The sequence below is a fragment of the Ammodytes marinus genome, assembly GCF_949987685.1.
Source record: "Ammodytes marinus genome assembly, chromosome: 3".
NCBI classification, from domain to species: domain Eukaryota; kingdom Metazoa; phylum Chordata; class Actinopteri; order Uranoscopiformes; family Ammodytidae; genus Ammodytes; species Ammodytes marinus.
Genome location: NC_137232.1, coordinates 5,854,753 through 5,874,672, shown reverse-complemented (window position 1 = coordinate 5,874,672; position 19,920 = coordinate 5,854,753). Strand labels below are relative to the sequence as shown.

The 19,920-nt window shown below is 43.4% G+C and overlaps 1 protein-coding gene across 1 annotated transcript in view; it reads left to right on the top strand.

Moving 5' to 3' along the window:
* ankrd13b (ankyrin repeat domain 13B) overlaps positions 1 to 16,609 on the top strand; it is a gene marked incomplete at its 3' end in the record, with an annotated part of 55,202 nt that extends 38,593 nt beyond the window's left edge. The window contains exons 7-15 of the mRNA XM_080024977.1: positions 2,680 to 2,746; positions 3,537 to 3,618; positions 5,861 to 5,925; positions 7,326 to 7,462; positions 8,511 to 8,668; positions 9,437 to 9,625; positions 11,731 to 11,894; positions 14,253 to 14,329; positions 16,408 to 16,609. Coding sequence (XP_079881103.1) covers positions 2,680 to 2,746; positions 3,537 to 3,618; positions 5,861 to 5,925; positions 7,326 to 7,462; positions 8,511 to 8,668; positions 9,437 to 9,625; positions 11,731 to 11,894; positions 14,253 to 14,329; positions 16,408 to 16,609 — 1,141 coding nt within the window. The remainder of the gene's footprint in view (positions 1 to 2,679; positions 2,747 to 3,536; positions 3,619 to 5,860; positions 5,926 to 7,325; positions 7,463 to 8,510; positions 8,669 to 9,436; positions 9,626 to 11,730; positions 11,895 to 14,252; positions 14,330 to 16,407) is intronic.
* Positions 16,610 to 19,920: the final 3,311 nt, after the last annotated feature.

Here is a 19,920-nt window from a genome sequence, read left to right as displayed (position 1 = left end):
TATACTTCTAGCTTCTTGTTCATTTACGCTTAATCGTTACCTTGTGATTCAGCAGAATTTACATTGGCTCCCTTTAAGTTATTGCATTTCAACCCCCCCCCCCCCCTTAAAAAAAAGGGTGAAGGGAGTGAAAAGCCCTATTAGCCTCAGGCTTTGTGATTCACGCTCCAGGCACTTTGAAAAAAGAGTCTAACATTCGGATGGAGAGGCATCCAGCAGAACCAAAAGATATTGGTGAGACGTAGAAGACACAGGATGACTTCAGGGAGATGGAGAATGATGAATGATGAGAAGAGGGGAAATTGGATGAGCAGGTGGCTCTGTGTGCAGTCAATGCAGCAGCTTTGCATGATGCTAACTGTACATATTTACAACTCAGTGTCCCATATACAGACATTTACACAGATATGAAAAAAAACAACAGTGGAAAGGGGAAAGAAGCAAGCCGGGCATAGAGGACAAAACTCATCTCATTCTGATCAGGTGGTGGGATTAGACTGATGTGACAGAGGGACAGCTAAAGTGGTGACTGAGCAAAGAAAAGTCTATAGGACAGAGAGAGGGATGAGGGACAGAGAGAGGGATAGAGAGGGGGTGAAGGACAGAGGGGAGGGGGGATGAGAAAAAGTGAGGAAAAGGAATGGAAGAAATGATGAGAAAAACATGAACAAGACTATATAGGGGTGGGGGGGAAAGCATAATGTGTAAGCCCAAACTGGTGGTGTTGGAGGCAGGAGAGAAGAAAGGACACAGTGATGGGTAGGTGAGTTATAGAAGAGACCCAGAGACTGAAGTGAGAGAAGTGAGAAGGGAGATGTGGTGTGTGTGTGTGTGTGTGTGTGTGTGTGTGTGTGTGGGGGGGGGGGGGTAATCCTGTCAGACTCCAGCACCTCGGTGTCACCTTTGTGCGTTTACCTCAGTCAGCACTCCTGTCTACATGCCAATAATCTATTTATGATGCTTCAGAGCAGACCACTTTGTCAAGCACCCTCGGACAAGACATCCAACTACTCTGGCTGTAGTTAATAATATGTCTCTTACCCAGCCATGCAAAAAAGCAAAAAAAATAAAAACAGCTCTGCAGTCGTAGGGCGCACAAAGTTTACTGAACCCCTTTTAATTGAGCTATGATATCTTTTCAGAGTTCACAGTCATAACTTTCTCTGATTTAGTTTTTGGTCCACACCTGTGATGCTATAGGCTCTGTGAGATTGCACAGTCAATTGCTCATTTCAGAATATTTTGACAGGTAAACTTCTTTACTCTCATCAAAATATTAAAAGAAGAAAAAAAAAAAGACAAGCATAGCAGAAGATCATGGGAAAACAATGAGTTATTTTTTTGGTATTTTGGTCAGGCCACCACTAAGGCGGAGCAATAATGTTCAACATCCTATGTGTGGTATAAGCAGGCAAAGGAAGTATTGGAAGTGTGTGTGTGTGTGTGTGTGTGTGTGTGTGTGTGTGTGTGTGTGTGTGTGTGTGTGTGTGTGTGTGTGTGTGTGTGTGTGTGTGTAGCTTGCATTACCTTTCCTTCCCACCAACAAAGCCCTGATTGGTCGAAGGGAAACTGGGGCGCTGGTGGTTTGTGATCGCAGCATACAGAGGCATGGGGAGAACACACAGTCATGAGGATTTACTCTCAGACAACTTCACTTATACACTACTAATAACTGAATGACCATTATTATGACCAAATATAACAGTGAGATATAAAAAAAAAAGTTGCCAACTGCAGCCATAATTGGTGCATTGAAAATCTAATAATAAAGATAAGAAGTATGGCTGGACACAAGTGCTGCAAAGTCAAGAATTTGAATAGAAAATTAAAAAAATATATTATATAGCTACTGTAAAATATGTGCATATGTATAGTATATTATAAACAACGGTATATGACAAATGAAAAAATGTTGACTTGGCCTGACTTTGCCAAAGCACTTAGCAGTGTGGGGGATGTTTATTCTGTTTAAGTTCAACCCTGATAAAAAAAAAAGTCCCCTCTCTGCGGCCCTGGTCCAGAATAGAAGTTCAGTGACGTGAATAGATCATGAAGATTGGATATGCCTGGCTGACTTCTGGTACACACTCCCTTAATTGCACACTAAACTGTTGATCTTTCCCCCGCGACAAACAAGGACAACGGGGCTGCTGCGCTGTTCTTCAGGGCCGCATACTATAAAGTCAAACCCAGTGCGCCGCCGTGACATGCAATCTAAAGGGGAAGACGGATGGTTTACTGGCACACAAGCACATACTGTATCTGACTTGGTGTGACTGGAGGATAATCTACACTTAAAGGAATACTTCACCCATACGGAACCGGCTTTCTATCATTATAAAATCGCTATTATAATATAATGAATGAGGTTTTTCTTCCCTCAGTCTTCCTTTGGCCCTGCTGTTCTGTTAATCCTAAACCTACATTTTGCCATGTGTGATGTCGCAAGATGGAAAGATGTAGGGTTACACAGTGAGACCATAAAACACTCTTTATGCCTTTTCACAGGCTATGATGAACCGATTTCTTCTGATTTTTGCACAATTATACTACATAGGATCTCAGAGTTCAATACACCTTCATATTTCCACCGGTGAAGAAGGTCTTTAAATGAAACTAACTGCTATGTTGACTGGGAAAGTGATGGGGGCCGTGTGTGTGTTGAATGTGTGTTTGCAGGAATAAGACGGGCATACTGGGCTGGAGGAGTGAGAAGACTGAGGCGGTGAATGGATATGAAGCTAAGGTAAAGAGCACAGCACTGCACACAGACAGCTCTCTGATCTCTCTCTCTCTCTCACACACACACACTGTCCCACAGTTCAATGTGACATTTCCTGACAAGTCCACTTCCCTTTTGAAGAGTTTAATTTCCTAGGATGAATCACTCCCTATGGTATTTTAAAAACCTCCGCTCTGGACCTTTTAAAGGACATAACGTTCTAATTTTTTTTTTTAATAACGGCGGATGCATTTAGGTCATTCCTTTTTTTTAAAGATGATATTTATTTAAAATAGGACGGAGCGAGAATATCTTATCTCAGATGAGGAGGAACATTCCTCGGCACATAAAAAAGAGCAGGTGGCCTGTCAAATGAAGTAAGATGTATTCAAATGAAATCCATTACCTTGACCATCCATTTGTTTTGTCCAGACCCCCTGGAGAGATGGATGGGAGACACAGTGTCAGACTACCAAAGGGCTGCTGTGCCCTAGTGGTTTAAAAGCACCAGGCTGGATAGTCAAATGTTGCTGCCTAAAAAAAAGCATCTATTTTCTGCGTCATTGATTCAGAGAGCAGCACACCTAAACGGACAGTAACCTGTTGAACTGCTGTCCTGCTGGATGCTCTTTAGCTCTTCCATCCACTGTTTGTAACCTTAGAATCAGCAGCCTGCTCAATATTTAATGACTGTTTTCTTTTCTGTGGTCACCAGTGAGGAATTCCAGTAGCCTATTTAGCTTGAAGAAGCTATACAGCAGCACACTGGTGAAACCCAAATGCACCAGGGTAATTGTCTCCTCCTCTCTGTCAGGTGTACGCTGCCTCTAATGTGGAGCTGATCACCAGGACCAGGACTGACCATCTGTCAGACCAGAACAAGAACAAGACCAAAGGTAGGTCACTTTAATAATGTCTACTGGTACTTCAGATGCTTAATGAGCACAAGTAGACACTCACTCACTCACTCACTCACACACTCACTCACTCACTCACTCACTCACTCACTCACTCACTCACTCACTCACTCACTCACTCACTCACTCACTCACTCACTCACTCACTCACTCACTCACTCACTCACTCACTCACTCACTCACACACACACACAGTAGGCCAGGATGAAGCCCATTGTAACCTCTTAGGCCTCCGAGGTATAAGGTGTTCTCTATGCGCAGCAGCTGAATATGGGCTTGGTTATTATCCCCTCTGTGCCGGCTGTACCAACCCCAGTGCGAGTGCTGCGATGTGTCTGATAAAAGAGGAGCTGCTGAGTAATCCCTCTCTCACCTGGTTCTTAGTGCTATCAGCCCCAGGCCTGGGCTAACAGACTGGAACCTTAACAGTCTCCTTCTCTGGGTCAGACCCTAGATCAAACAGGATTAAGCAGCCAGGCCTCCCCTTCCTTCCCCTGGCCTGGTCTGCTGCTGCTGTCAGCCAGGATCAACCATCACACACACACACACATGTCTGAGGGCTCCGCTCACCCAGGTCACAAACCCCTCCATCTGCTATCTCTGCTAATATGCGAGAGGGGAAGTGTTCTTGGGAGCGCTACAGTAAACCTCCCGAATGAGCCACTCACTCCATCTGCCCTCGACTTTTTTTGCCTTCGATTTTGTTAACACTGCGGAGAAAAAGGTTAAACTGCTATCCTAAGAGAGACACATTGGTACGGTATATATTGAGTCAAGCTGTAGCTATAGATCGATCAGTTGGCCAGAGGTCACAATGTGGAATCTTATACACATCGTACCATGACACCACCGTCATTAACACTAACTGATGGACCGGTGCTTTGCTGTTAGCCCCTCATTTCTGTCTGAATGTAGAAGCCACACACTATGTTTCATACTACAGCTGACCATACAAAGTACATAGTTTGCATGCAGTAGGCATACAATTTGGATACACTTTTTAATTATTTATTTGATCATAACAATCGAACCTTGAACTTGCCTCTTGCTTGTATATCCATCGCAACACAGTCAGTCAGTCAAAATGTGGTCAAAGCCAGTAAGCCACCCACACAGTCCTCATGACGCAGAACAGCTGAGTTCTTGATTGATATAACCTAAAGATGCTTTTGTTGAAGAATGATGTGACACTTTATATCCCATAAACCATATATGTTTTGTTATTGGTGCTTTATACCGGGATGTTTGTCCTTCACTGTGCATCATTTGACACCAGATGGCACAGGGAACACAAACACTGAGCATGGACTCTTCAGTAAAGGCAGTAAACACCATATGTCCAACCGTTTTTATACCTCGGAAAATAAATCATATTTGCATTATTCATAGATTCTGAATGTAGAAGAGGGTAGTGGGTTTTATTCCAAGAAAATGTAACAACATGTGTGGACAAAACGTATCAGATACACATGGTAATTCCAAGGCACAGTACTCATGTGTGTGTTACAAAAACGTCTCCGGAGAGGATCTTTGAGAACCAAACAAGACAACAGCTTGATGCGTTATTGTTCTTTCCAAGACCCCACTGCAGTGCTCTCCCTCAAGGCTCTTCAAAAGAACTTCTCGTTTTCAGAGTGTGGCTTTCTCATCACATTTCCTTGTTTTGATAGCCTGGAAATCCATACCCTGATATCTTGCAGCAAATTTAATTTGCCAGCGCCTAGTGGCAGGTCTGGGAATGCCAGGCTATTGTTTTGATGCATTTACAGTCTTTGTATGACAGTAACTTTACTGTCATACAAACTTTAGTAACGTCTACACTCAGCAGAAGCCAACTGTAATATGATTTCTTCCCCCCCTTCATTTACAGTATAATGGAATCTAATGCTATTGCTGCTATTTTCAGAAAACCAGGCCACTGAGATGGTGTATTTTTTTGATTTATGGAATTCATTTAATGGGTCATTCTATTCTGTTGATTTCATGTTTCTTAGGATAAGACCACAGCACAAAAAAGTGTGATAGAGTATAATAAATAGTCTTGGGCAAAACACTGTAGTCTGCAGTGGGGATAAATGAGCCTCTGTGCTTCATCATCTCTTGATAAGCAACCACAGGCTTGGGCTGCTATGTAGGGTGCCCTAGCTTCCAGAGAGCTACAGTATGTGTACACACTGATTGGTGTAACACTGTTCTCTCCCTGCTGTGTGTCTGTGAGCAGGTGGGAAGACTCCACTGCAGAACTTCCTTGGGATTGCTGAGCAGCACATGGGGCCTAATAACGGGGTAAGTGGACAGTGTGTTTCCATGGTTCTTATCTCTTTATTGTGGTGATATGCCATATGTGTTAACTGTTAACAAATTGAGGAGTTCAACTTATGTCATGATATAACCCTTTGGATCCCGATCTAATAAGTGAAAACATGAACTTGGTTGTGAATGGATGGATGGATGAAGGATGATGGATGAATGTATGATCTATATATATATAAGCAACATCACCATCACCCCCTCCCCTCTTTTGAAGTGTCAAAAAACCTACTCAGAGGCTCCAACGTGCTGTCAAATATTGATAAGGTATTTTAATTTCTCTCTGCTGGAGAGAGCTATCTATGACTCATAACCTCCCTGCCCCTCCCCTCCCTCCCTCCCTCCCTCCCTCTCTCCCTCTCTGTATTCTGCCTTTTCTCTTGTTCCCCCCTCCGTGTCGCCGCTACTCTTTTCAACCTTGTTCCTCTTTAACATGGAAATACTTTCTCTTCTGTTTCACACCTCGCCTGCAGTCTCTATGTAGGTGCACCGATGATAGGCATTTTTCTAATGTCCTAAAACAGTATGTAGTATATACTCATTAGATCAGTGAACCAACCAGGCACATTTCATTGAATGGTGTAAAATGCTGTAACATGAAAACTGCTTTGTGTCGGGGGTTTTTTTTTCATCCAGTTTTGGCTTAAGAGTAAAGTGTTCTCTTTTATTGAGCTGTTGCAAAATGTCTATAGCGAAGAGGAAGAACCTTGAAATCCAAGTAGGTGGGAAGAATAGCGGATAAAGTCAGTTTGAAAATCCAGCAATAACTGCACTTTGTAAAGTATCCTTTGAGTCACTGGTATTGATTAACACTCGTTAATGTAGACGTGGCCATTTCTTTATAAATCAGTAAAAAGCTTTATTGTCTTTAAAGCCCACGTATAATGCTCATTCTCAGGTTCAAAATGGTCATTTGGGTTTTCTACTAGAAAATGTTTCTTATGGTGTAGTGTCCAAAAAAATCTTTTTTCACATGCCATTGCTCAATCTCCTCTTTTCAGCCTCCGTCTAAAACACTCCATTTTAAAGCCTGTCTCTTTAAGCCCGCCTTTTCAAAAAGCCAAGTCTGCTCTGATTGGCCCAGAGTCTAACTGCACATGAAGAATCTACCTGCCAGCTAGATTCAGGGGGATCTGAGGATGGGGGGTGGCTTCTCTCCTTTTGAAGTTAAAAGGGGTGTGAAATCTGAGAGTGGTTTTGAACACAGGTGGGGTGGAGAAAATGATAGAGGGTTGTTTTAATCTCATACTTTGGGGAGGCTTGAGTCACACCACGTACCCATAATGAAAAAGTGCATTTTGAATAAAGGGTGACCTTTTAAAATGGCAACTTGTGGTTAGAACGGGACCATTATAAATCCCTTTATTTACCTGCAGGCCCTGGTGACCCAGATGTCTTGCCCTGCTGTGACCAACCCCTCTGCGCTGACGGCGGAGGAATACTTCAACCCGGGCCTGTCCCAGACTCACAGGGACATCGGCCACGCCTGCCAGCTCACCACCAAGACCCAGAGGTGACAGGACACACAGACAGGCTGCCACGCTACAGACAGGCTGCCACGCTACAGACAAGTCCCCTTGAAGCACACTGCAGTGGGCCAGAGCTGAAAACACTGACGGGCACACACACACACACACACACACACACACACACACACACACAGAAAGTGTAACGTCAGCCACCTGTGACAGCTGACCACTTCAGTTTAAACACAGACAAATAATAGTGGGAATACACACACACACACACACACACACACACACACACACACACACACACACACACAGAGATAACCTTTCTGCAAAGGTGATGGAGATTCATAGACACTCAGTCCCTGCAGTCTGTCACCCAGCTCACGACGTGTCATCTTTCTTTGACATTATCATTTTTGTGCTAATGCCGCTAATGATGCTGCTTTCCATCCACCTGCCAAGCAGCTGTCCATTCATCTGCCCAGTGTTCCTCTAACCAGCTATTGGCCTGTCATTTCCACTTGTTAAATAGTGACAGGACACATCACAAGGATGAATTGTTTGAGGTGTCATGGCTGCCTCTCGGGGCTGTGTGTGTGTGTGTTCACTATCGGACAAGTTAAAGTTAAAGCATCGATTGACCTCAGCTTGAACACGGCTCAGCAGCTTGCAGACAGTCACGTTTAGCTGCGGCGATCGATGCCATGCCGTAGTGATACCTCTGGCCAAATAACCCATCACTTGAATGGCAACATACATTCCCTTTTACTTGAAAGGTGGAGTCAGTGTTTCTGGATAAAGCTTGTTGTCATAATCACCATGTAGTCAAAATCTTTAAGGAGCCTAGGCTGTGTATTTACACCAGATCATTCTTTCAGCGCACAAACAGTACTGACAGGTAGCGGAAACTCATGAGATTTTCACGTATAGTGATTTGGACAAAAATGGATTTTGAAATCAAGCATTCTGCAGAATTGCTGACTTTGCTGTCTGTCTGTCTGTCTGTGTCTGTCTGTCTGTCTGTCTGTCTGTCTGTCTGTCTGTCTGTCTGTCTGTGACTGTGTCTGTGTCTCTGTCATTGTTTCCCAGGTTTAAAGCCAAGCTGTGGTTGTGTGAGTCCCACCCCCTGTCCCTGGCAGAGCAAGTGGTGCCTATCATCGACCTCATGGCCATCTCCAATGCCCTGTTCGCTAAGCTGAGGGACTTCATCACTCTGCGCTTACCGCCAGGATTCCCCGTCAAGATCGGTGAGAGCTGAGGGAGTGAGACAGACGGATGGAGGGAGGGAGGGAGGGAGGGAGGGAGGGAGGGAGGGAGGTTAAAGTAAGGGCTGCTTTAATAAAGGCTATGATGGGAGAGAAGTGGCAGCTGATGAAGTAGTCATTAGGATGGATGGAAAGGATCATAGACAGAGGGGGGGGGGGGAAGTGAGTGAAAGGGATGGGATTGCAAATTGGTTCACTTACTTAAACCTCCTACTACAAGGAATGTTGAAATGTTTATGAGACGGTCTCATTTTTCCTCTGATGATCATGAATGACCTGTAACAGCAAACAAGAACCATGAAAAGAATGCTATCTTGCCCACACCATGCCATCTGCCGTCTTAAAGATCTTTGCGAGAAAGTGCCAGTGGTGTGTGCATTGTATTGATGAGGCAATGTGTTTATTTGTTACTTTTATGCCACATGAATAATGGTAATATGACCATGGTGAAGCAAAATACACATTGATATAGGGAAACACAGGCGTTTCCAGTCCGCCTGCCTCAAATTGTTTGGTCTAAGTTGGTGGGGGATTCTAACCCAGTCATTAACATTAACTACCCCCCCCCCCAAAAAAAAATTAACACTATTTTCTCTGATGGTCTCATTTGCTGTTACATCACGTCACTTATGATCAGCAGAGGGAAAAAAACAAGAGTCTCATGAACATTTAAGAGATCCTTGTAGTCTCTTTTAAGTATTGATATAAATACGATTGATGTGATGCTGAACCCCCCCCCCCCCCTTCCAGAGATCCCTCTCTACCACATCCTGAATGCTCGGATCACCTTCAGTAACCTGAATGGCTGTGAGGAGGGGTCGGCCGCACGCTCAGACAGTGATGTGGGGGTGGAGGGGGACACACAGAGAGACATACCCAGGATGGACACCCCGTCTCCGGGCAGCGACTCCTCCAGCGTCTCCAGCTCCAGCTCCACCAGTGAGAACACACCATCATACGCACAGCACTTTACTCCTCATACAGGCCCGCACACACACAAATGGCTGGGTCCTCATTTTAACATAAACATGATGTATTTTGAGAGAAATTTACCCTGCCTTCAAAATCGCATACTCTTTCTTTTTTCTATTCTACATACTACACTTGATCTTAGCCAAAAGGCTGAGAAGCGACTACATCTGACCATGAAAATAGTCTAGTTAGCATGCAGTAGGAATACAATTGGGTCATACTTTTTACTTATTTATTTCATCATAACATTGCGCCTTGATCTTACCTCTTGCTTTTATATTTGTCGCATCCCCGGTTGTTTTCGTACAGAGGCTCCGTCGATGTGACGTCACTTCAGGTGCACACTGGATTATGGGTTAGAATCGCCCAAATAGCATGCTGTTTTCAAAACTAAAAGTCTCGGACGGATTTAGTTGACATCCGGGTATTTTCAAGCAGACTAAATCTGACCACAAGAAATGGGACAACCTTAATCTTTTTTCTACCATATTAAATGGCATACTAAATAGTTTTAGACACATGAAAGCAGGGCCCCAGATAGGACGCACATGAATAGCGATAAAACACTGGTTTGGTTGACCTTCTGACATGGCACGCAAAGGCTACGTGGGGAAAAAAACGACTGGTACTAGTTGAAGGTTTTCAAGCTGAAGTAAGATATATTTTTACTCAAGTAACAATAAATAAAAATGTTTTTTAGCTAAATAAAGTTTCCCGTAGTTAGTTATTTATTCTCCAAAGACCCCTTAGCCCCCCTTAGTGCCTGGGCCCTAGAAAGCTCTCCTCCTTATGTGCGGCCCTGTCCTCGTATCGTGGTGTCATGTCTTCTTACATCTTCTTCTTGTAACTGATAAGAATGTACAGATGAGTCTCAGCTGCTTTATATCCTGCCTGTGTTTGCCCTACCAGACAGGCTGTTTTACTGCCGTGTTTCAGTTGACTAACAGAGTTTGGAGATGCGTGATAGAGCTATGAGCAGTATTTATCACCTCTACTGAGAACAAGGTTATGCTCCTTGTGCTGCGCGTGTGAGATTTACTTTCATCATCCCATCGCTTGATCAGAACCTCCAGCAGCCGCGTTTTAAATCCTCAGCCATGCGGAGCCAAAAGATAATTTAGTGTGTGACGGCTGAGAGGTGCCCCCCCACCTCCCCCCCCCTCTCTCTCTCTGGAATATCCTTGATTTTATCCATCTCAAAATGCTCTATACCTCAGAGTTATAGTCCTGCAGTGCTAGTTGAGTTGTGGAAGTATTTTGGTGACTATATTACGGAGAGGGAAAAAAATCTACCTGGTATGACTTCTTCACTTCCAGACAAGCAGAAATAAAGGTTCTGATTTTCCTCTCCTGTTATTGGGCTGTATCGCATCATGGTGAGGCCAGCCCTAGTGCACAATTAGTGAGTGAGGGACTGAGTGAGTGAGCACATTCAGGAACTGGTTGGCCACACGTCATTACTCAATTACTCTGCACTGACTCACTGGAAGTAACGTAAATGCACACTTAGCAATCTATTGTCCATGAAGTCGACATACGTCAGCTTAGTCAAATTATTAGAGGTTAGAGAATGTGCTAGATAACATAGATTAGGCTACATGAAATATAAGTTTTTTTCAACCAACCATGTTTTTTTTGTTGTTGTTTTTTACATACACTGCTTAAGAATGTACATCTAGCCTACCAATTCACTACTACACACAGTCATATTGACATTTACAATACAAACTCACTTGCGGCCCAGCCATATTACTAGGTAGTGACCTAGCCTTGTTCTCCTTCTGTCCAGTAGAATCTCTGCTCCTATCAGATAACAGTCTGAGTGTTTTGTGTTCTGTTCTTTACCTTAGCTAGTCAGTTCTGTGATGCCCTGTTCTCTGGGGTTCCGTCCTGTTTTTTTATCTTGTCTAATGTCTAATTGTATTTTCTTTTAACATTGATGTCAGGTGACTACAGATGAAAAAATAACCTTTTGGCATTTTCAACCCATGTACGATCATGAGTTTTATTAATTTGTACTGTGACACTGACTGAACCCATCTCTTGCCCTTTACCTTCTCACTGTGCTGCAGTGTCATGTAGAGCCGGAGAGATCCCCACGTGTGTGTTTGAGCCCCCGTCTGGGTACACCATGCTGGGGGGCAAACAGAGAGACAGCATGAGGGAGGAGGAGGAGGACCTGCTGCAGTTTGCCATACAGCAGAGTCTGCTGGAGGCCGGCTCAGAATACGACCAGGTGAGCCCACCGTCACATACTACATCTAGTGTTCTCAAAGTAGTTTTTATTTTCAAGCACTGGTCAACTTTGAGATTCTGTGTGTTCTTTTAACCTAGTATCAATAATATGTCCAAAATGTACAATTAGGTAACTCAAAAAGGTTCATTTAGTCTAACTTGATAAATGAACTTGTATGTTCATGTAAACAGACTAGTATTTATTTGTTTGTACCTTGACATGTTTCGACTACTTCCTGCAGTCTTCTTCAGAAGTGTCAGCTGTTGCTGTGACGCGTGTTGTCTATAACATCAGCTGACACAAGACGCGTCACAGCAACAGCTGACACTTCTGAAGAAGACTGCTGGAAGTAGTCGAAACATGTCAAGGTACAAACAAATGAATACTAGTCTGTTTACATGAACATACAAGTTAATTGTACAATTAGGTGTTTATTTTAGTAAACGATCTTTATCTCCATTTTCTCAACATTAGTTTTTTTTTATCAAAACCCAAAATCTAAACTTAGAAATAATTTACCCAAGTAAACCTTCAAATATTTCTGAAAAAATATACCGAAAATAATTGTTTATGAGTAATCGACTGGCAAAGTTGATTGCATGTTAAATGCATGTTAAATGCATGTTAAATGCATACTGTTATATTTAACTGTATGTCTTGCCTTGAAACAAGATGCACCAAGGTGAAACCGAGCTGCACAGTACCCCCCCCCCTCCCCTCCCCTCCCCTCCTCCATGTCCCCCAGTGTTACAGCGGTACATGTACATGTTCCAATAAGTCAAGCAATACCAGACAAACAGACACACTAAAGTAGGAACAAAGCCACCGGTTTCAAAAAATAAAAAATAGAGAAAATGACTTCTACTGAAGTGAAATCAATAAGTAGAATGATGTGTGGAGCCCAGGCCCATTATATTCAACACTGCCTCAGGATAGCTGCTGCTTTTAAAATCCCAGATGATCCTGGTCCTGGTAATCTTTGGCTGTGTTCCAGAGTTGCAGATAGAGAGAATAGTATAAATAGGCCAGGTGAGAAATGTCAGAGAACATCCTCACAGTTTTCTCAGCTTGGATACATGAGGGGAATGCAGAGGAGACTGAGGTGACGCTTTCTGTGGTTTTGTACAGTCACCTTCAGCAGCCCGCTGTCCCAAGCCTTAAAACAAACACACCACCTCAAACTGTGATTAAAGAAAGGGCCATGACACTTTTAATTAAGGCTGCAAGTCTGAAGCGAGGGCAGGTGTTGAAGTAGCATAGTGCCTGCTGACGCTGCATGTTTTTTTACAGCATTAAATACAGCCTGTCATCTTCTAAAACTTACCAGAAGCTTGCATTATTCCCCCCCAGTCATTCACACTTTATTTTACTCCTGAGAGAAACCTAACTAGGAGTGGCATGAAAGTGTGTTAGTTATATAGCCTGGGAGATTTATTTTCTTCTCTCAGCTGCTGCTTTGGAAAACGCTCCTTTATTGGTGTGTTTAAGCTTTTTCAATTACACCTAATGGTTGATAGTGGACTGTTGCACAGAATTGCATTAACAAGCTGAGTTTGTCGAAATATCAAACCCGCTGACACACAACAATTGGAGAGGACATGGAAAGTGTGCGCACGGTGGTCTTCAAGGACCACAAGATAGTCACTAAAGATGGCATCATCCATCACTGCCTCAAGTCTTTCCTCAATATCAAGTGATGAGGTGAAGATGCATTGGGTTTATTATATGGTACTTATTCTTCGTTTTCTAACTGTTTAATTCACGACAGATGCTCCTTACATATAAAAATGTGTGAGGCCGTTAGGTTTGTCCGTTCTGTGCTACTGTAGAAAAAAAACGTTTGTAGATATAAAATGCTCATTCTAAGGTAATAAGATAAACAACATTTATTTTCAAGCTATTTATACACTTAATAAAACATAGGCTTCATGAGAATATTATATTCCACTTTTACCAAGTCTGTTCTGAAAAATGCCAACTCCCTTTCAACATTACACCTTAAAAAGCACTGTATAAATGTATAGATAGTGAAGTGAAGGTCAATTTTCATCTCTCAATATCAATAATAATACTATTATTACTATTGTGTGTGTGTGTGTGTGTGTGTGTGTGTGTGTGTGTGTGTGTGTGTGTGTGTGTGCACACTAGAGGGAAAAGTGCCCAGATCAATGTGGTCTACCTTCAGTCAGTTCATAGCTGCTAATGAAGCCAGCTGGCTGCCCCTGCTCTGTGTGAGAGAGAAGCACTTTAGCATAGGTTAACAGGAAACAGCCTGCAGGGAGGAGGACGCTCATTCACATGCACAGCCATCTCTTTACCCTGTCTCTCTGACATCCTGTCTCTGTCCCCCTCTGTAAGGTGACCATCTGGGAGGCACTGACCAATAGCAAGCCAGGATCCCTACCGCTGTCATGTGACCCAAGTCGTGTGGACAGGTCAGACATTCAGTCCCTGTTGCTTTCATTCTACTTTTCCTGTATTTGTTTCGTGTTCCATGGTTGTGTTTTCGAAAGGCCATGCTAACGTCCGACTCATACTCATTTTGACGTCAATTTGAATATGTTGTGGTTGTTGTGTATGCGAGTTTGTGTAGGCAAGAAATGCCCGGATGAGTACTAACTTCTGGGAAGATTTTGTGTATGGATTGATAGGATACTTTTCCTACTCGACCGCCCCACAATCCATTGCGTCTTTTCAAACGACGTGGATTTAATTTTTTTTTTTTATTCTTTATTGCTTCTGTATACTTCAGTGTAAACGGTCTGACGAACCTCGCATACACAATGGATCGTTATGGAGAAAGTATGGAGTATATACACATGTTGAGGATGTAGTAGGGCTTTTCGAACACAACCCATGTGTTTGTCATGTTCATATGATCTCCTGTGAATGATGTGACACCCTCCTGTCAAAGTCCAAGGCCTCTGCTTATCAGGAACCAACCAGGAGCTTCAGATGAAGTTGGATAGGAGCATGCATTGTTAGAAAAAAGCATGGCTCAATCTTCAGAAAGAGTTGAGCTCCTCAAACAAAACATTCATCTACATGACTGTGCAGATAAAGGCTGGTGCTGTTCCTTCACCCATATTGTCTCTGGCTTCCTCTCTTGCCCTCTCTCTCTCTTCCATTGTAGTTTTTTCCGTCCTGCAGATCTTTCCCTCCGTCGCAGACTCACATCCTTTTTTTCTTTGTCCTCCCCTACTCAGTTCTCTTATCCTGCTATTCTCCTCTCATCTACTGTGTGTGTGTGTGTGTGTGTGTGTGTGTGTGTGTGTGTGTGTGTGTGTGTGTGTGTGTGTGTGTGTGTGTGCATGCATGCTTGCGTGCGTGCGTGTAGGATGACAGTGTCCTGCTTACACAGTGCCGCTGTTGACTTTGGCCTGTTATCTTTAGACAGTGTTTTTCTCTCTGTCTTCCCTGTTTGTGGATGAGTGAATGGATCATAGATAGTATAATAAATGGATACACAGACATACTGACCTCCCTGTTATCTCTCTCTCTCTCTCTGTCTCTTGACAATATATCTCTACCACAGTGTTTTCCTGTGTCTGTGTTATAATGTGAGAGGGGAACATTGCTGTAGTGTAGTATGTCATAAAAACCTGAACCAAGCCTGTATACTTAAATCAAAACTAACATCTGTAATGACTGGGGGGGTTGGGACACAGGTGCAGACCCAGGGGTGTCTGAAAGTTATCCCAGAGGGATAACCACTAAAACGCAAATGCGAATACGGGGAAGGGGAGAAAACAAAAACACACAGAGCTTTAAAGGGCCACGCAGGCTACCTTTAGATGAAACACTAAATAACAAACTAAAGCACCACTGCCAAGCAGCTGAAAGCTACACAAGTAACTCAACAGTTATCTTGGGAACTCCAAACACAGAGAACACTCAGAGAGAACCTCTCACTATCCCAGAGGGCGAGACAATGAACAGCACAGAGCACTGGGGTCTCAGGGCACATATAACCTCTTCACACCTGGGCTCAATTAGCCAATCAGTGCACACACACCTGATTGTAGTGAGTGAATCAGTCACCATTCTCACGGAGGCAACATATTCCGTGTCCTCACAACATCTTACAAATCTGTGTGGCCCTTTCATGGTGGTCACCCTTATAGCGTGTAATATATTATTCACAATGTGCTGTGGAGGCTCCCAATTTATTTTTATCTAAATAATCCCAGTAAAACTAAATTGAAGTGGAGAAGAAAGCATGAATGAAACCAGTGTGGAACATATGGTAATATGTTTAAATTGCTTTTTTTTCTCTTTATCGGATGTGTATAGTTGACGTATTTGCATTGTACTGTATATTGTGTATGTATTGAGGTTTTCGCTTCACATTTGTTTGACTCGATATCATTGCAAATGAGGGTCACCCCCCCCCCCCCCCCATTGATCCCTCAAGTATAAATATTCAATACATCAAATCGTTAAATCATAACCTCATAGTCGTTTGACTCCAGGAAGTAACATACCTGTGTCCTTCCTTGCTCTCTTCCTATAGGACGCCCCAGCACAAGGCCCGCCCCCCCTCCAGCCTCTGCTCCACCCCCTCCAAGAAGAAGCCCCCCAGCTGCAGCTATGACCAGCAGCTACGCATCGCCATGGAGATCTCTGCTAGGGAGCAGCAAGAGGCGGAGCTGAGGAGGCAAAGGGAGGAGGAGGAGCTACAGCGCATCATCCAGCTGTCACTCATGGAGAACTGAGAGCCCATTGGTGGAGAGGGGGTCTGGACCAAGGCGTATGGGTTGAAAAGGGCAAATGGAGGATACTGTCAAACTTAAAAGCACAGTCTTTGCGCGCGGCTGTACACACAAACGGCAAAATCAGCTTAGTGGTTTTCATACGATCAAAATGGCCTCCTCCTCCTTCTCTCTCCCATTGCCTTAGCCAGACCCTCTCCCATGATGCCATGCGGCGATGCACCTGTCTGTCTGGCCTCAGAGTGACAGTCAGTTTCGTACTTTCTGGTGCCATGTGGTACTCTTTTAACCAGTGCCAGTTTACAACCAACCATACATCCAATACAAAACGTTTCGTGGAATGTCTCCTTGGATGAGTGATTTCTGTCTGTTTGCAGCAGGTGTGTGTGTGTGTGTGTGTGTGTGTGTGTGTGTGTGTGTGTGTGTGTGTGTGTGTGTGTGTGTGTGTGTGTGTGTGTGTGTGTGTGTTTTTCAAAACCAGCTCTCCACACAGGGGTTCAACAGATCACCCTCTGTCTTGTAAACGCATCGTGGCTAGGCCTCCAACTCTCTGCTCCAGCACTAACACATGCGCTCACTGAGCCGCGTGTGTGTTTTTGTTTTTGTTTTCAGTCTTAAAGCAGCTACGAGTAACATTTAAATATCTTTTAAACAGCCTCATGTTTCCTCACATAATCATAAATTACCTTTAACAGCAAACGAGACCATCAGTGCAAAGAAAGACGTTTTTATATAGTTTTTATTACTGCGTTTGGTCTGGTCGCACACCCAGTCCGATTTTCGGTTCACGCATGCATGCTCTATGGTCACATATCCGTATTGGTCGCAGATTTCAGTGTGGCGCTGCAACGCGATTTGAGAAGCCTCCAGGTGAGGGAAGGGGAGCGGGAGCCTTGTTTGAGACAGTTATTTGTCGTCATAATGACTGATAACAGGGCTGAACCATCAAAGAAAAAAAAGAAAATGCAATGAAGAAAAGGTAAAAGGGAGAGTGATAGGCGGGCGGGAGGGCGTTGCCAAGCAACGTATACACAATTTCACGGTAGCGAACTAGACTGCTGTGTTTACTCCTAAATGAATGAGCGGTAGCCTACTAAAACAAAGTTTACTTTGCCTCACCAGCATCATCAGATTACCATTATTCATCTGAAATAGTCATTATTTACAGCAACATAAACACCTCATCGTGATCCATACTAACTGCCGTCTCTCGTTCATTCGCTTTCTGTAAGGACACGTAATCTTTCAGCTCCGTGAGAGAGAGTAGTTAGGTGACGCTGCTGCATCAACTCATTGCAATCAGGTGTGTAGCACTGACTGGTATTAGTTGATGCTGTGTCACCAACCACTCTCACGGAGCCGAAAAGAGTCCGGTGCCCTCACACTTTCAACACACGGACATGCACTATATTGCTTCCTGATCATTTGAATCTTGCACGCCCGGCACAAGCTAGAAAACAGCTTCACGACAGCTGGCGTCGTAAAAATACTACCGCTTTTGTCCAAAGGGGACGCCAACGTGCCATGTTACTCGTAGTGGCTTTAACTGTGATTTTAAAAAAAAACTAAAATTCAGCTGGTGTTGAAGGAGCAGCGATGAAACCAGGACTGTGTGGAGAATACTGGAACATCGGGGTCCATTTGAGCGGAATGTCGACGACGAATTCATTGGTTATTGATTAAAAAACAAGTTCAACGGACTGGTACTTTTGATTTGATTTGCACAAAATCCAGATGTACTGTATTTAGCTTGTGGGGTGGATCACATATATGACTGTTAGTGGATGTTTCGTGTAATAGGTGACAAGTTTGAGCACAAAACTAAAACCCAGGCCAGTGCTAGTGTTTAGCCTGGTGTTAGACTACAGGAGCACAGACACAAGTGATAAGATGAGGACTTGGTGTATTTACTTACCTGTGTGTAATGCAGACAAAGAAAGGGACGTGATGGCTGGCTTGTCAGTGGATTGTGGAGTTAGAAATGTTACTGAGAGAGATTCTCTGTTGTATATTGGCATCCTCTCTCACCGTACATGAGCAGATGATTTCTGTATTTGCTGTGTAATCACGGTACAGTGTGTGTGTACGATATTTTTTCAGCATGAGGCTACTGACTGCAATCTAGTTTTTTTGCATTTGCACCCTGAAGGCAAGCTGGTTCCAAAAACACAATATGCCATAAACAAAAGCCAATACAAAATTGATACAAAATAAAAAAGAACTGGAGCCTTCAGTTATTGTTTAGGAAAGATTGTTAAAATTCTGCCTCTCATAATTGTAAGTAATTTCATATTGCAGGGCTCAAGGCTAACCCAACATATTTTTTATTTATTTCTGTTTTTATCATGCCTTGGAAAGAAATGTAAAACACTTCAACACTCCAATATCAGCACAACTCTGAGGGGAACAACCTCTGCCTCCTCTCCCATTCATAATTAAGCTTGCCTGGTTGATGAGAATACTTTTTTTTTTTTTTTTTTTTTTACTTTTTAAAAAAATGTTGCAGAAAAAGGGGCGTGGCAAGATGTTTTCATGGTGTATGCTGGGAAGTGTGTTCAGATTTAAATAAAGAAACATGGTTTGGAGCAACAATGTATGAGTGGCTTCTGTTTTCTTTTTTAACCTATTCTGAAATCAGTTTCCACAAGCTTTAAAGGTCACCTATTATGCAAACTTCTTCATGGTTTATCAACTTGAATATGGCTCCCAGGTGTTTATATAGACTAGCTAAAGAAGCTAGCTATTGAAGTGTTTCAGACAGAGGCTGAGAAGAGTAGATTCAGCCACGGCACTGTTAGAAATATAAAGCTTTTCTTTGGACACTACACCATGAAAACAGTTTCTAGTACAAATCCAAATCACAATTTCCAACCTGAAAATGAGCATCATACGTGACCTTTAAATCCCTTGACACTGGGGTTTTACCTGCAGCTTCTCCACGTTCGTTTTCCCGTCCCTCTGGAGTGAAGAACAGAGCCAAAAGCAATCATGTCTGACCATAAAGGGGAATGCCGCGGTGTCAGGCAGCGTTAAAAAGAGCTGATCTGTTTTTAGCCGCTTCCATCCTCCTGTGACATGGATTCCCAGCCCCTTAGCCAGGCTCTGAGAGGGCGTTCGCCTGTAGTTATTCTAGGTTTGACAGGGAGGAATGGGCCAGTTTAGAGAAATGCAAACTCAGAGCACCCAGGCTGCTTTTATTCTGTGCCTGACTTTGGAGGGAAAACAAATCATTTTCTTACTGAATCAGCAGCCGCAGCTTCTCCACCGCCCCGACTCAGCACGGCATCATGAATACCATCAGGACACCGCTGCAG